Raw genomic sequence first — 17,459 nt, 5'->3', positions numbered from 1 at the left:
CTGGTGTATGATGTTCACCTCCCTGTGTCCATGTGTTCTCATTGTTCAACTCCCACTTATGAGTGAGAACACGCAGAGTTTGGTTTTCCATCCTTGTGATATTTTGCTGAGAATGATGGTTTCCAGCTTCATGCATGTCCCTACAAAGGACATGAACTCATCCTTTTTTATGGCTGCATAGTATTCCATGGTGTATATATGCCACATTTTCTTTATCCAGTCTATTATTGATGGACATTTGGGTTGGTTCCAAGTCTTTGCTATTGTGAATAGTGCTGCAATAAATATACATATGCATGTGTCTTTATAGTAGCATGATTTATAATCCCTTGCGTATATACCCAGTAATGAGATTGCTGGGTCAAATGGTATTTCTAGTTTTAGATTCTTGAGGAATCATCACACTGTCTTCCACAATGGTTGAACTAATTTACACTCTCACCAACAGTGTAAAAGCATTGCTATTTCTCCACATCCTCTCCAACATCTGTTGTTTCCTGACTTTTTAGTGATTGCCATTCTAATTGGCATGAGATGGTATCTCATTGTGGTTTTGATTTGTGTTTCTCTGATGACCAGTGATGATGAGCATTTTTTCATATGTCTGTTGGCTGCATAAATGTCTTCTTTTGAGAAGTGCCTGTTCATATCCTTTGCCCACTTTTTGATGGAGTTGTTTCTTTCTTGTAAATTTGTTTAAGTTCTTTGTAGATTCTGGATATTAGCCCTTTTGTCAGATGGATAGATTGCAAAAATTTTCTCCCATTCTGTAGGTTGCCTGTTCACTCTGATGATAGTTTCTTTTGCTATGCAGAAGCTCTTTAGTTTAATTAGATCCCGTTTGTCTGTTTTGGCTTTTGTTGCCATTGCTTTTGGTGTTTTAGTCATGAAGTCTTTGCCCATGCCTATGTCCTGAATGGTATTGCCTAGAGTTTCTTCTAGGGTTTTTATGGTTTTAGGTCTAACGTTTAAGTCTTTAATCCATCTTGAGTTAATTTTTGTACAAGGTGTAAGGAAGGGATCCAGTTTCAACTTTCTACATATGGATAGCCAGTTTTCCCAGCACCATTTATTAAATAGGGAAGGCTTTCCCCGTTGTTTGTTTTTGTGAGGTTTGCCAAGGATGAGATGGTTGTAGATGTGTGGTGTTATTTCTGAGGCCTCCGTTCTGTTCCATTGGTGTATATATCTGTTTTGGTACCAGTACCATGCTGTTTTGGTTACTGTAGCCTTGTAGTATAGTTTGAAGTCAGGTAGTGTGATGCCTCCAGCTTTGTTCTTTTGGCTTAGGATTATCTTGGCTATGCAGGCTCTTTTTTGGTTCCATATGAACTTTAAAGTAGTTTTTTTCCAATTATGTGACGAAAGTCAGTGGTAGGTTGATGGGGATAGCATTGAATTTATAAATTACCTTGGGCAGTAATGCCATTTTCATGATATTGAGTCTTCCTATCCATGAGCATGGAATATTCTTCCATTTGTTTGTGTCCTCTTTTATTTCGTTGAGCAGTGGTTTGTAGTTCTCCTTGAAGAGGTCCTTCACATCCCTTGTAAGTTGGATTCCTAGGTATTTTATTCTCTTTGTAGTAATTGTGAATGGGAGTTCACTCATGATTTGGCTCCCTATTCTTTTTAAAAGTTCTAAATATTACCCAAATCATCAAAGAAGATATTCATTACTTTTAATTCTTACAACTTTTCTTAGCAATAAAAGTCACGGTAAGACAGCTAGCAGATAAAAAAGATAAAAGTACATAGTTTAAAACAACACTGATTAGCACACCAAAAGAATATTGAGCCAATCCTTATTATATGTAATACAAATATTTATATATGCACATTTAACTGTGTTTGGAGACCCATGTTTCTACACATATGTAATTATTTAAGATATATTTTATGTATAGCTATCATGAACATAATAAAATACATTTTATTTCTATATTAACACATTTTAACCTATTTTAGTAATCTATAGAAAGATGTAGACAATGATTCTGGTTTTAACTACATTTATTTTTTGTTTCTTTACCTTGGAGGTCAAGACATCTTTATGACAGAAGAACAGAAGAAATACTATAATGCAATGAAAAAGCTGGGGTCCAAGAAGCCACAAAAGCCAATTCCTCGACCAGGGGTAAAAAAATATATATATCTTTAGCATATAGATTTTCAAATTATTTCTAATTCATTTTTAATGCACATCTTTAATTTCTAGATAATACTTGAAAAGTTTACTCTGCATTTGATATTATTCTTATTTCTTTGCAGAACAAAATCCAAGGATGTATATTTGACCTAGTGACAAATCAAGCCTTTGATATTAGTATCATGGTTCTTATCTGTCTCAACATGGTAACCATGATGGTAGAAAAGGAGGGTCAAAGTCAACATATGACTGAAGTTTTATATTGGATAAATGTGGTTTTTATAATCCTTTTCACTGGAGAATGTGTGCTAAAACTGATCTCCCTCCGACACTACTACTTCACTGTAGGATGGAATATTTTTGATTTTGTGGTTGTGATTATCTCCATTGTAGGTAAGAATATTTATTATTCAGATTTTATTTTTTGAGTAAAGCTAAACTTCACTTATGCTCAAGGAAGTATATTCTGAATTCTTGAATGCAAATTTACTCTTGAGTAAGTCAGTACACTACTCTTGAGTAAGTCAGTACAATGAAAGAATGAAAAAATCCTAAAAAGCAAAACAAAAATATCTGTCTCTCATACTACAGTGTTTCTGGGTTTACACTACAGGCCCCAAAGCCAAATATTTCTATCTGTTAGAAGGAAATTATACTTGTTGATATTTAGTTTCCAATATTACCTTTGCAAAACTAGTTACCATGTTTATATATAGCTGTGTCTTGGAAAACCAATGTTGAATCTGAAATAACTTCTGGTTTTAGCACATGTGAGACTTGTCATTTGATTAATGATAATATTAATAGCCAGAATATCTGTGAATTTGTGAAAATTCTTCCAGAATTTAAAGTGAAGTTAAGGTCTCTAGAAATGCCAGTTTTATTTTTTACAGCTTAATACTTCACAAGTGTATAAAATGCCAATCATTCCTCAACCAGCCATGGTCACATCTGTGAATAACAGCACATGATTTTATACTTCCTATACATTCATTGCCATGGTTGTTTTTCTATCTTCTTGTTTTTTTGTTGTTGTTGTTATTTTCACAAATCTTGCAAAGTATTTTAGGATTGTATTTCTTTTTAGAATTATAAACTTTTAATAGAGAGAGATTATAGAGATTATTTACTACAAATTTAATCAACAGGTTATCAATCTGAAAACGTTCAAGATTGCATGACTTAGAATCATAAAATTGAGTGCCACATAACAGAGTAAGCATTTAAAATCAATATTTTTGGAAAAGCATATTATCACCAGAAGTCATACCAAAATTGATATAAGAAAATGAATTAAAATTAAGGTGAGAATTTCACACTAACAAAAATGATTCTGAAAGCATTCCTATGAAGTCAGGAAAAAAAAAGAGTGTGCCTGTATCATCCCTGTTTTTAGTGTTGTTGGCCAATGCAATTAGATAAGAAAACAGAGAGGTACATATATACAAACAATGGAGTAAATGATCCTTAATACAATGACCTTCTTCATATAATGAAAGAACTTGTTCATATATTGAAAGAGAATCAACTAAAAATAAATTCAATTAGAGTTCAAAAGGTACAAATTTTAAATTACATGTGCCAACACTAATAATTATCTTATACATGAAAAAAATTAGAAAATCTGATTCACAATTGCAATAAAAATAAAGTAAATTATCTAATAATAACTTTATCATATGAGACTTCTGAAGAAAACTTTAGGATATAAAAGAAAGCTGAAATAATTGGAAGGATTGTCATGTACTTAGATAAGCTTCTCTCATTGTAATTAAGACTTTCAAATTTATTAATCTATAAATTCAAGGAAAATATCAATGAGTCTTTTTATGTAGTGGGGGTAATAAATAGACAATAACAATATAAGTCTAAATGATTCTAAATTCATCTGAAAGAAAATTAGGGTGACAAGAGGTGGCTTATTCTGCAAAATATTAAGACTTACATAGATGTTAAATAAAACTGTTCAAATATAAAAGCTCAGTGGGTTTGAAGACAGTCCAAATTAAACTTTAATGTATAAATTACCAATTTACTGTGTGAAAAGATCACATGAATCAAAATCTAAAGTTAAAAAAAAAGATTCATGAAATGAAGCGAGAAGGGAAGTTTAGAGAAAAAAGAATAAAAAGAAATGAGCAAACCCTCCAAGAAATATGGGACTATGTGAAAAGACCAAATCTACGTCTGACTGGTGTACCTGAAAGTGATGGGGAGAATGGAACCAAGTTGGAAAACACTCTGCAGGATATTATCCAGGAGAACTTCCCCAATCTAGCAAGGCAGGCCAACGTTCAGATTCAGGAAATACAGAGAACGTCACAAAGATACTCCTCGAGAAGAGCAACTCCAAGACACATAATTGTCAGATTCACCAAAGTTGAAATGAAGGAAAAAATGTTAAGGGCAGCCAGAGAGAAAGGTCGGGTTACCCTCAAAGGGAAGCCCATCAGACTAACAGCGGATCTCTCGGCAGAAACCCTACAAGCCAGAAGAGAGTGGGGGCCAATATTCAACATTCTTAAAGAAAAGAATTTTCAACCCAGAATTTCATATTCCAGCCAAACTAAGCTTCATAAATGAAGGAGAAATAAAATACTTTACAGACAAGCAAATGCTGAGAGATTTTGTCACCACCAGGCCTGCCCCTAAAAGAGCTCCTGAAGGAAGCGCTAAACATGGAAAGGAACAACCGGTACCAGCCGCTGCAAAATCCTGTCAAAATGTAAAGACCATCAAGACTAGGAAGAAACTGCATCAACTAACGAGCAAAATCACCAGCTAACATCATAATGACAGGATCAAATTCACACATAACAATATTAACTTTAAATGTAAATGGACTAAATGCTCCAATTAAAAGACACAGACTGGCAAATTGGATAAAGAGTCAAGACCCATCAGTGTGCTGTATTCAGGAAACCCATCTCACGTGCAGAGACACACATAGGCTCAAAATAAAAGGATGGAGGAAGATCTACCAAGCAAATGGAAAACAAAAAAAGGCAGGGGTTGCAATCCTAGTCTCGGATAAAACAGACTTTAAACCAACAAAGATCAAAAGAGACAACGAAGGCCATTACATAATGGTAAAGGGATCAATTCAACAAGAAGAGCTAACTATCCTAAATATATATGCACCCAATACAGGAGCCCCCAGATTCATAAAGCAAGTCCTGAGTGACCTACAAAGAGACTTAGACTCCCACACATTAATAATGGGAGACTTTAACACCCCACTGTCAACATTAGACAGATCAACGAGACAGAAAGTCAACAAGGATACCCAGGAATTGAACTCAGCTCTGCACCAAGCAGACCTAATAGACATCTACAGAACTCTCCACCCCAAATCAACAGAATATACATTTTTTTCAGCACCACACCACACCTATTCCAAACTTGACCACATACTTGGAAGTAAAGCTCTCCTCAGCAAATGTAAAAGAACAGAGATTATAACAAACTATCTCTCAGACCACAGTGCAATCAAACTAGAATTCAGGATTAAGAATCTCACTCAAAACCGCTCAACTACATGGAAACTGAACAACCTGCTCCTGAATGACTACTGGATACATAACGAAATGAAGGCAGAAATAAAGATGTTCTTTGAAACCAACGAGAACAAAGACACAACATACCAGAATCTCTGGGACGCATTCAAAGCAGTGTGTAGAGAGAAATTTATAGCACTAAATGCCCACAAGAGAAAGCAGGAAAGATCCAAAATTGACACCCTAACATCACAATTAAAAGAACTAGAGAAGCAAGAGCAAACACATTCAAAAGCTAGCAGGAGGCAAGAAATAACTAAAATCAGAGCAGAACTGAAGGAAATAGAGACACAAAAAACCCTTCAAAAAATTAATGAATCCAGGAGCTGGTTTTTTGATTCTTCTCTCTTTTTTTCTTTATTAGTCTTGCTAGTGGTCTATCAATTTTGTTGATCCTTTCAAATAGACACAATAAAAAATGATAAAGGGGATATCACCACCGATCCCACAGAAATACAAACTACCATCAGAGAATACTACAAACACCTCTACACAAATAAACTAGAAAATCTAGAAGAAATGGATAAATTCCTGGACACATACACTCTCCCAAGACTAAACCAGGAAGAAGTTGAATCTCTGAATAGACCAATAACAGGAGCTGAAATTGTGGCAATAATCAATAGTTTACCAACCAAAAAGAGTCCAGGACCAGATGGATTCACAGCCGAATTCTACCAGAGGTACAAGGAGGAACTGGTACCATTCCTTCTGAAACTATTCCAATCAATAGAAAAAGAGGGAATCCTCCCTAACTCATTTTATGAAGCCAGCATCATTCTGATACCAAAGCCAGGCAGAGACACAACCAAAAAAGAGAATTTTAGACCAATATCCTTGATGAACATTGATGCAAAAATCCTTAATAAAATACTGGCAAAACGAATCCAGCAGCACATCAAAAAGCTTATCCACCATGATCAAGATGCAAGGCTGGTTCAATATACGCAAATCAATAAATGTAATCCAGCATATAAACAGAGCCAAAGACAAAAACCACATGATTATTTCAATAGATGCAGAAAAAGCCTTTGACAAAATTCAACAACCCTTCATGCTAAAAACTCTCAATAAATTAGGTATTGATGGGACGTATTTCAAAATTATAAGAGCTATCTATGACAAACCCACAGCCAATATCATACTGAATGGGCAAAAACTGGAAGCATTCCCTTTGAAAACTGGCACAAGACAGGGATGCCCTCTCTCACCACTCCTATTCAACATAGTGTTGGAAGTTCTGGCCAGGGCAATTAGGCAGGAGAAGGAAATAAAGGGTATTCAATTAGGAAAAGAGGAAGTCAAATTGTCCCTGTTTGCAGATGACATGATTGTATATCTAGAAAACCCCATTGTCTCAGCCCAAAATCTCCTTAAGCTGATAAGCAACTTCAGCAAAGTCTCAGGATACAAAATCAATGTACAAAAATCACAAGCATTCTTATACACCAACAACAGACAAACAGAGAGCCAAATCATGAGTGAACTCCCATTCACAATTGCTTCAAAGAGAATAAAATACCTAGGAATCCAACTTACAAGGGATGTGAAGGACCTCTTCAAGGAGAACTACAAACCACTGCTCAAGGAAATAAAAGAGGATACAAACAAATGAAAGAACATCCCATGCTCATGGGTAGGAAGAATCAATATCGTGAAAATGGCCATACTGCCCAAGGTAATTTACAGATTCAATGCCATCCCCATCAAGCTACCAATGACTTTCTTCACATAATTGGAAAAAACTACTTTAAAGTTCATATGGAACCAAAAAAGAGCCCGCATCACCAAGGCAATCCTAAGCCAAAAGAACAAAGCTGGAGGCATCACACTACCTGACTTCAAACTATACTACAAGGCTACAGTAACCAAAACAGCATGGTACTGGTACCAAAACAGATATAGATCAGTGGAACAGAACAGAGCCCTCAGAAATAACGCCACGTATCTACAACTATCTGATCTTTGACAAACCTGAGAAAAACAAGCAATGGGGAAAGGATTCCCTGTTTAATAAATGGTGCTGGGAAAACTGGCTAGCCATATGTAGAAAGCTGAAACTGGATCCCTTCCTTACACCTTATACAAAAATCAATTCAAGATGGATTAAAGACTTAAACGTTAGACCTAAAACCATAAAAACCCTAGGCATTACCATTCAGGACATAGGCATGGGCAAGGACTTCATGTCCAAAACACTAAAAGCAATGGCAACAAAAGACAAAATTGACAAATGGGATCTAATTAAACTAAAGAGCTTCTGCACAGCAAAAGAAACTACCATCAGAGTGAACAGGCAACCTACAAAATGGGAGAAAATTTTTGCAACCTACTCATCTGACAAAGGGCTAATGTCCAGAATCTACAATGAACTCAAACAAATTTACAAGAAAAAAACAAACAACCCCATCAAAAAGTGGGCGAAGGACATGAACAGACACTTCTCAAAAGAAGACATTTATGCAGCCAAAAAACACATGAAAAAATGCTCATCATCACTGGCCATCAGAGAAATGCAAATCAAAACCACAATGAGATACCATCTCACACCAGTTAGAATGGCAATCATTAAAAAGTCAGGAAACAACAGGTGCTGGAGAGGATGTGGAGAAATAGGAACACTTTTACACTGTTGGTGGGACTGTAAACTAGTTCAACCATTGTGGAAGTCAGTGTGGCGATTCCTCAGGGATCTAGAACTAGAAATACCATTTGACCCAGCCATCCCATTACTGGGTATATACCCAAAGGACTATAAATCATGCTGCTATAAAGACACATGCACACGTATGTTTATTGCGGCATTATTCACAATAGCAAAGACTTGGAACCAACCCAAATGTCCAACAATGATAGACTGGATTAAGAAAATGTGGCACATATACCCCATGGAATACTATGCAGCCATAAAAAATGATGAGTTCATGTCCTTTGTAGGGACATGGATGAAATTGGAAATCATCATTCTCAGTAAACTATCGCAAGAACAAAAAACCAAACACCACATATTCTCACTCACAGGTGGGAATTGAACAATGAGATCAGATGGACACAGGAAGGGGAATATCACACTCTGGGGACTGTTGTGGGGTGGGGGGAGGGGGGAGGGATAGCATTGGGAGATATACCTAATGCGAGATGACGAGTTAGTGGGTGCAGCGCACCAGCATGGCCCATGTATACATATGTAACTAACCTGCACAATGTGCACATGTACCCTAAAACTTAAAGTATAATTAAAAAAAAGAAAAAAAAAGATTCTAGTAGGAAATACGTGGAAATAGACATATAGCCATATACTCTTATAGTCCTTTCTATTCAAAACACAAATTTGTAAAGCCAAAAAAAAAAAAATGAAGAAATGACTGCACAAAAAAACAAAATATTCTTTGGGGAAAAAATCATCATAAATAAAAGGTTGAAAGACAAAAAATAGGTGAAATGTTTACATAACAGTTAAGGCCGAGAAAGGATCAATACTTTAAATAGAAAATTGTTCTTATAAATTAATAAGAATATAGTAAAAATCCCAATAGACACATGGGCAAATACCAAACTAAGCCAAAAACAGAAGTTAAAAACAACCAATAAGGATACAAAATAACAAAACACAAGGAAAATTGTGGATTATTTTCACAAAAAATGCAAATAAATTACAATAGTAGATGTTTTCAAATGTCATCAAAATTTTTTGGTAAAAAAACTATAAAGAAGAATGGTAGCACTCAATACTGTTGAATGTGTAAGGTATGAGCACTATCATATACTGCCATTAGAAATGTTAATTAGTACAGGCTTTCTGGAGATAGGTTCAGCTATATATTCTGTGTATATATATATATATATATATATACACACACACATACTATGTATATAGTATGTATATATGTATACTATATATATACATACTCTATACTATATATAGTATACGCATACTCTATACTATATAGAGTATACGCATACTATATGCTATATAGAGTATACGCATGCTATATAGAGTATACGCATACTATATGCTATATATACATACTATATAGTATATGTATACTATATACTGTATATACGTATACTATATACTGTATATACGTATACTATATACTGTATATACGTATACTATATACTGTATATAGTAGTATATGTATACTATATACAGTATATAGTATATATGTGTATATATAGTATATAGTATATATATATAGTATGTGTATATATATATATAGTATGTGTGTATATATAGTATGTGTGTGTATATATATAAATATATATATACTGTTGGCCCAAGTTCTATTAACATATTATTAAAAAGTACTCATGCAATTAGGAGAATATAGCTATTTAGATATTCATTTCAGTAACAAAAATGGAAACAGTATAAATGCTAGTCTTCAATTTGTGGTTATTTTGAGACAACATTATACCACTATAATAAATTATTTCATTGTCATTTTTATGAAACTATCTCCATGACATATAAAGTAAATAAAATAGGTTACAGGCTGGGCACTGTGGCTCACGACTATAATCCCAGCACATTGGGAGGCCGAGGTGGGCGAAATCACTTGAAGTCAGAAGTTTGAGACCAGCCTGGCCAACATGGTGAAAACCGTCCCTACCAAAAATACAAAAATTAACCAGGTGTGGTGGCACATGCCTGTAGTCCCAGCTACTCTGGAGGCTGAGGCTGGAGAATCATTTGATCCCGGGATGCGGAGATTGCAGTAGGCCAAGATCACACTACCGCACTCCAGCTTTGGCGACAGAGCAAGACTCTGTCTTGAAAAATAAATAAATAAATAGGTTACAAAAAAAGCTTATATAACATGAATACATTTGTTTGTGTGTGTACATGTGCTTGCACAGAAAAATGTCTGAAGTGATACTCAAAAAAATATTGATAATAGTTATTGTTGTTGACATTTCAGGTGATTTATATTTTCTTTTTAGCATTTAACGGTATTGCTTGAATTTTCTATGTGAGTAGGTATCATTCTTAAAATGTAAAACACTATTATGGAGGGAAAAAATGGCCCATGAACTTAGTAAAAAGGAGAAAATGTCACAATGGTAATGTCAGTCATTTTTCTTTGGAATTTCTTAATCTTTTTTAAGTAATTGCATTCAGTGTAAAATAACTGTCTTGAATTCATAAGAAATGAGTTGACAGATAAAACTGTTTAGAGTCATCATTTTAGGTAGCATACATCTTTAAATATTTTATTTCTATTATTTTCCTCCACATACAGGTATGTTTCTAGCTGATTTGATTGAAACGTATTTTGTGTCCCCTACCCTGTTCCGAGTGATCCGTCTTGCCAGGATTGGCCGAATCCTACGTCTAGTCAAAGGAGCAAAGGGGATCCGCACGCTGCTCTTTGCTTTGATGATGTCCCTTCCTGCGTTGTTTAACATCGGCCTCCTGCTCTTCCTGGTCATGTTCATCTACGCCATCTTTGGAATGTCCAACTTTGCCTATGTTAAAAAGGAAGATGGAATTAATGACATGTTCAATTTTGAGACCTTTGGCAACAGTATGATTTGCCTGTTCCAAATTACAACCTCTGCTGGCTGGGATGGATTGCTAGCACCTATTCTTAACAGTAAGCCACCCGACTGTGACCCAAAAAAAGTTCATCCTGGAAGTTCAGTTGAAGGAGACTGTGGTAACCCATCTGTTGGAATATTCTACTTTGTTAGTTATATCATCATATCCTTCCTGGTTGTGGTGAACATGTACATTGCAGTCATACTGGAGAATTTTAGTGTTGCCACTGAAGAAAGTACTGAACCTCTGAGTGAGGATGACTTTGAGATGTTCTATGAGGTTTGGGAGAAGTTTGATCCCGATGCGACCCAGTTTATAGAGTTCTCTAAACTCTCTGATTTTGCAGCTGCCCTGGATCCTCCTCTTCTCATAGCAAAACCCAACAAAATCCAGCTCATTGCCATGGATCTGCCCATGGTTAGTGGTGACCGGATCCATTGTCTTGACATCTTATTTGCTTTTACAAAGCGTGTTTTGGGTGAGAGTGGGGAGATGGATTCTCTTCGTTCACAGATGGAAGAAAGGTTCATGTCTGCAAATCCTTCCAAAGTGTCCTATGAACCCATCACAACCACACTAAAACGGAAACAAGAGGATGTGTCTGCTACTGTCATTCAGCGTGCTTATAGACATTACCGCTTAAGGCAAAATGTCAAAAATATATCAAGTATACACATAAAAGATGGAGACAGAGATGATGATTTACTCAATAAAAAAGATATGGCTTTTGATAATGTTAATGAGAACTCAAGTCCAGAAAAAACAGATGCCACTTCATCCACCACCTCTCCACCTTCATATGATAGTGTAACAAAGCCAGACAAAGAGAAATATGAACAAGACAGAACAGAAAAGGAAGACAAAGGGAAAGACAGCAAGGAAAGCAAAAAATAGAGCTTCATTTTTGATATGTTGTTTACAGCCTGTGAAAGTGATTTATTTGTGTTAATAAAACTCTTTTGAGGAAGTCTATGCCAAAATCCTTTTTATCAAAATATTCTCGAAGGCAGTGCAGTCACTAACTCTGATTTCCTAAGAAAGGTGGGCAGCATTAGCAGATGGTTATTTTTGCACTGATGATTCTTTACGGATCGTAAGAGAACTCTGTAGGAATTATTGATTATAGCATACAAAAGTGATTCAGTTTTTTGGTTTTTAATAAATCAGAAGACAACGTAGAAAACTTTTACATCTGCCTTGTCATCTTTTCACAGGATTGTAATTAGTCTTGTTTCCCATGTAAATAAACAACACGCACACAGAAAAATCTATTATTTATCTATTATTTGGAAATCAACAAAAGTATTTTGCCTTGGCTTTGCAATGAAATGCTTGATAGAAGTAATGGACATTAGTTATGAATGTTTAGTTAAAATGCATTATTAGGGAGCATGACTTTTTATCAATGTACAGAGGTTATTCTATATTTTGAGGTGCTTAAATTTATTCTACATTGCATCAGAACCAATTTATATGTGCCTATAAAAATGCCATGGGATTAAAAATATATGTAGGCTATTCATTTCCACAAATGTTTTTCATTCATCTTGACTCACATGCCAACAAGGATAAGACTTACCTTTAGAGTATTGTGTTTCATAGCCTTTCTTCTTTCATATCCCTTTTTGTTCATAAAATAACCACAGAACTTGAAAAATTATTCTAAGTACATATTACATTCCTCAAATAAACAAAGATAACTGAGAAAAAAGTTATTGACGGAAGTTCTATTTGCTATTATTTACATAGCCTAACATTTGACTGTGCTGCCCAAAATACTGATAATAGTCTCTTAAACTCTTTTGTCAAATTTTCCTGCTTTCTTATGCAGTATTGTTTAGCCATCCTTTCGCTGTAAGCAAAGTTGATGAAATCCTTCCTGATATGCAGTTAGTTGTTTGACCATGGTACATATTTGAGCGGATAATAACTTGGCCACAGTATTTATTGCATCACTTGTATACAATCCCGTGTTTGGCAAGCTTTCAAATCATGTAATATGACAGACTTTCAACACAGATATGTGTTTAGTATGAATAAAAAAGCATTGAAATAGGGATTCTTGCCAACTTGCTCTCTTGCCACCCACTTACTTTCCTAAATTATGGAAGTAATCTTTTTTGGATATACTTCAATGTATACAATGAGGAAGATGTCACCTTCTCCTTAAAATTCTATGATATGAAATATATTTTGCCTCATTCAACACAGTACCATGGGCTTCTAATTTATCAAGCACATATTCATTTTGCATTAGCTGTAGACATCTAGTTTTTTGAAAACACCTATTAATAGTAATTTGAAAAGAAATAACCATAATGCTTTTTTTCGTGAGTTTATTTCAGGAATATGAGATCTTTCTTCTATAAAGTTATTCATGCACAGGCAAAAATTGAGCTACACAGGTAGAATGTAGTTTTACTTAGAAGATTTTTATGGGAGGTTTTGAAGCAAATATATAAAACAACTTTCACTAATTTGCTTTTCATATTTAAAAAAATAATAAATTACATTTATATAATAAATGTTTAAAGCACATATTTTTTGTTGTTCTGGCAATTTAAAAAGAAAGAGGATTTAAATGTACCTATAGAAACAAAGAATTATGGTTAAAGAATGAGATCAGAAGTCTAGAATGTTTTTAAATTGTGATATATTTTACAACATCCATTATTACTTTGAGACATTTGTTCCAATGTACGTATAAAACTCAATCTAGGGCTAAAGATTCTTTATACCATCTTAGGTTCATTCATCTTAGGCTACTTGAACCACTTTTTAATTTAATATGAAAGACACCATGCAGTGTTTTCCGAGACTATATAGATCATTTTATCACAAACCTACCAAGCCTGTCGGAAATAGGTTTTGATAATTTAAGTAGGGACCTATACAAAATATATTACATTTATCAGATTTTTAAATACATTCAATTAAAAAGTTAACATCACCTTAAATTTGAATTCAATCTACCGTTATTTCAAACTCACAAATATAACTGCATTATGCATACTTACATAATGTAGTAAGAAAAGATGTTTGACAGGTTCGCGTGTAATTTTCTATTAATGTTTTTACATTGCCTTGTTTTCATGTAAAATAAAAAATATGGGCAACTGGTTTGTTAACAACACAATTTCTTCTTAGCATTTCAAAAATATATATAAAGAAGTTGTTCTTTTTCCTATTTCATGAACTATGTTTTTTTTTAAAATAACATGGTTAAGTTTTATATATATTTATGTTTGTTTCAGGAATGTCTACTTGTGACTTTTTATGAATGAAAAATAATATTTGGAAGAAAGAGCTTATTAAGTATCAGCTTGAAGTAAAATTAGACCTCTCTTTCCATGTAGATTACTGTTTGTACTGATGGTTTCACCCTTCAGAAGGCACTGTCATATTAATATTTAAATTTTATAATCGCTGAACTTATTACACCCAACAATACAGAAAGGCAGTTACACTGAAGAACTTAACTTAGAATAAAATGGAAGCAAACAGGTTTTCTAAAAACTTTTTTAAGTGACCAGGTCTCGCTCTGTCACCCAGGCTAGAGTGCAGTGGCATGATCATAGATCTCTGCAGCCTCAACTCTGGGCTCAAGCAACCCTCCTGCCTCAGCCTCCCAAGTAGCTAAGACTACAGGTACATGCCACCATGCCTGGCTAATATTTAAATTTTTGTAGATAAGGGGTCTTGCTATGTTGCCCAGGCTAGTCTCAAACTCCTGGCTTGAAGTGATCCTACCGCCATGACCTGCCAACATGCTGGGGTTACAGGCATGAGCCACCATGCCCCAAACAGGTTTGAACACAAATCTTTCGGATGAAAATTAGAGAATCTAATTTTAGCTTTTTGATAGTTACCTAGTTTGCAAAAGATTTGGGTGACTTGTGAGCTGTTTTTAAATGCTGATTGTTGAACATCGCAACCCAAAATATTTAGCATGATTTTATAGAGTTTTGATAGCTTTATTAAAAAGAGTGAAAATAAAATGCATATGTAAATAAAGCAGTTCTAAATAGCTATTTCAGAGAAATGTTAATAGAAGTGCTGAAAGAAGGGCCAACTAAATTAGGATGGCCAGGGAATTGGCCTGGGTTTAGGACCTATGTATGAAGGCCACCAATTTTTAAAAAATATCTGTGGTTTATTATGTTATTATCTTCTTGAGGAAAACAATCAAGAATTGCTTCATGAAAATAAATAAATAGCCATGAATATCATAAAGCTGTTTACATAAGATTCTTTACAAATTTCATAGATCTATGAATGCTCAAAATGTTTGAGTTTGCCATAAATTATATTGTAGTTATACTTGAGACTGACACATTGTAATATAATCTAAGAATAAAAGTTATACAAAATAAAATTATGTTTACACGTATTTTCTGTTTCAGTTAGAATAACCATAGCTGGGTAAAGTCAGTGGATATCTAAATAAGTTGCAACAACTGATAGCTTTTTCCTTTTCATTGAAAGGACAGCTTCAAATGTCCTCCATAAGAAGTGTTCCCGGGAAACAAAGACAAGGACAAAGAATCTAGAGTTCCAAAGTAATTTCTTGAAATCCACATCAAGGTTTGTGCAACGGGAGAAAATTGAGACAGGAAGCAAAAATATGCAAACATCTAGCCACACAGCGATGTCTACATTTTTGTGTAATAGCATTAAGAGGTGGTGTAGCATACATAATGGCTAAGAGCTCTGGTTCATGGAGACTGCGTTGTTCCTGTATGACACAGAAGTAGCCTGGATTCTTACATTTTTAGTAGCAAATTGGTTGTCATACTAACTACTATTAGTACTAATATAAATTCTTGATTCTGTATTGTCATTGTTCTAATTTCTTTGTGTAGCTTGTCTCATTCTACCCTTACAACCACATCATGGAGTATTACTCTTTTTCTCATTTTACAGACGGGAAAGCTGTACCAGCTCTTAAGAGGTGATACAGCATATATAATGGCTAAGAGCATGGGTTCTAAGACTAGAACTATATTTGTATCCCAGTTAAGCCATGATCCTATGAGTTTGCTGAATACATTCTTTAACCTATATGGGCCTCAACTTTCTTATCTATAAAATGAGGAGAAGAGTACTACTTCATTATGTGGTTGTAATGATAGAATGAGACAAGCTTCATGAAGAAATTAGAACAATGACTGAAAACACATTGAAAATTTATATTAGTAGTAAGAGTAGTTAGTATGGCAATTAATTTGCTACTAAAAATGTAAGAACCCAGGCTACCTCTGTATCATACAGGAACAATGCACTCTCCATGAATGTTAAATAATGACAATATTTTCTCTATTTTATATGGGTAAGTATAACTACAGTGCCCAAAAGAGTTTTATGCACCCATTGGTAGGTAGTAAATATTTAGTGATGTGGCATATACACCAAATATTTCAAAATTTAGCTACTTTTGAGATTTATGAATTCAAACAACATATTAAAATCAGGAAATATGCACATTTATAAAGGTCTAGCTTATTTCCAAAAAGTGGAGGTGGTTCTTACCATTTTTAGCTGAGTAATTAATACAAGCCTCTACTTTAGCTATAAGCATCAAGTCCTGTCGATGGTCATTAGGTAAGATATTCTAAAAATAATTGCTATACTAGGCCATTATTTCAACTTTTATGTTATCATAATAGCATGTAAAAGGTGTAAAATAGTCCTTGGGACTTCTGCACTGATAGTTGCAATAGCCACTCTGCAAAATAGAATTATAATCACTGAATAATACTGTAATCCATTTCAACATAAGTGATTGTGATACATGCAAATTTTTTACAACAACAAAGCTAAATTCTTTCACATTGTAGATAATGCTATGCCATAACCCAAGCAAAATGAGCTGCAGGGTACATGGTAATCTCTCTCAAGGGAGGGAGAAATTACATACAAGCTAGAGCAGAGGGGATTTTGCTGCAATAGTATTTGATGCACACAGGAAATGAAACATGAATAATTGATAGTTATAAACAAGCAATAGAGCTCACATGCTACACTTAGCTTGACTCCCTATTACTCTGAGAGCCATACCTACATTAATAATTGATCTGTCTGCGAAAAGGTAATTTGAAGAGATTTATGAGACATTGGTAATAACTGCATCATTGTGCTTTAGCTTGAATCTTTTTAAATATATCTTTAGAAACAATAGATAAAAGCAATGCACAATAAGTATATAGAAAAT

At 34.4% G+C, this 17,459-nt stretch overlaps 1 protein-coding gene and 1 long non-coding RNA gene across 3 annotated transcripts in view; one reads left to right on the top strand and one right to left on the bottom strand.

The window, feature by feature from the left end:
• Positions 1-15,614, top strand: part of SCN9A (sodium voltage-gated channel alpha subunit 9) — a 179,578-nt gene extending 163,964 nt beyond the window's left edge. The window contains exons 25-27 of the mRNA XM_055380255.2: positions 2,033-2,137; positions 2,272-2,542; positions 10,950-15,614. Of these exons, the coding sequence (XP_055236230.1) occupies positions 2,033-2,137; positions 2,272-2,542; positions 10,950-12,142 (1,569 nt within the window). The 3' untranslated portion in view covers positions 12,143-15,614. The remainder of the gene's footprint in view (positions 1-2,032; positions 2,138-2,271; positions 2,543-10,949) is intronic.
• Positions 1-17,459, bottom strand: part of LOC109025994 (uncharacterized) — a 160,302-nt gene that overhangs the window by 98,774 nt on the left and 44,069 nt on the right. For both annotated transcript variants that reach the window (XR_008677726.2, XR_008677727.2), the window contains exon 3: positions 10,996-11,175. This is a non-coding gene — a long non-coding RNA (uncharacterized lncRNA). The remainder of the gene's footprint in view (positions 1-10,995; positions 11,176-17,459) is intronic.

This window comes from Gorilla gorilla, chromosome 11, assembly GCF_029281585.2.
Source record: "Gorilla gorilla gorilla isolate KB3781 chromosome 11, NHGRI_mGorGor1-v2.1_pri, whole genome shotgun sequence".
Lineage (NCBI taxonomy): Eukaryota > Metazoa > Chordata > Mammalia > Primates > Hominidae > Gorilla > Gorilla gorilla.
This window is presented reverse-complemented; position numbering and strand designations above follow the sequence as displayed.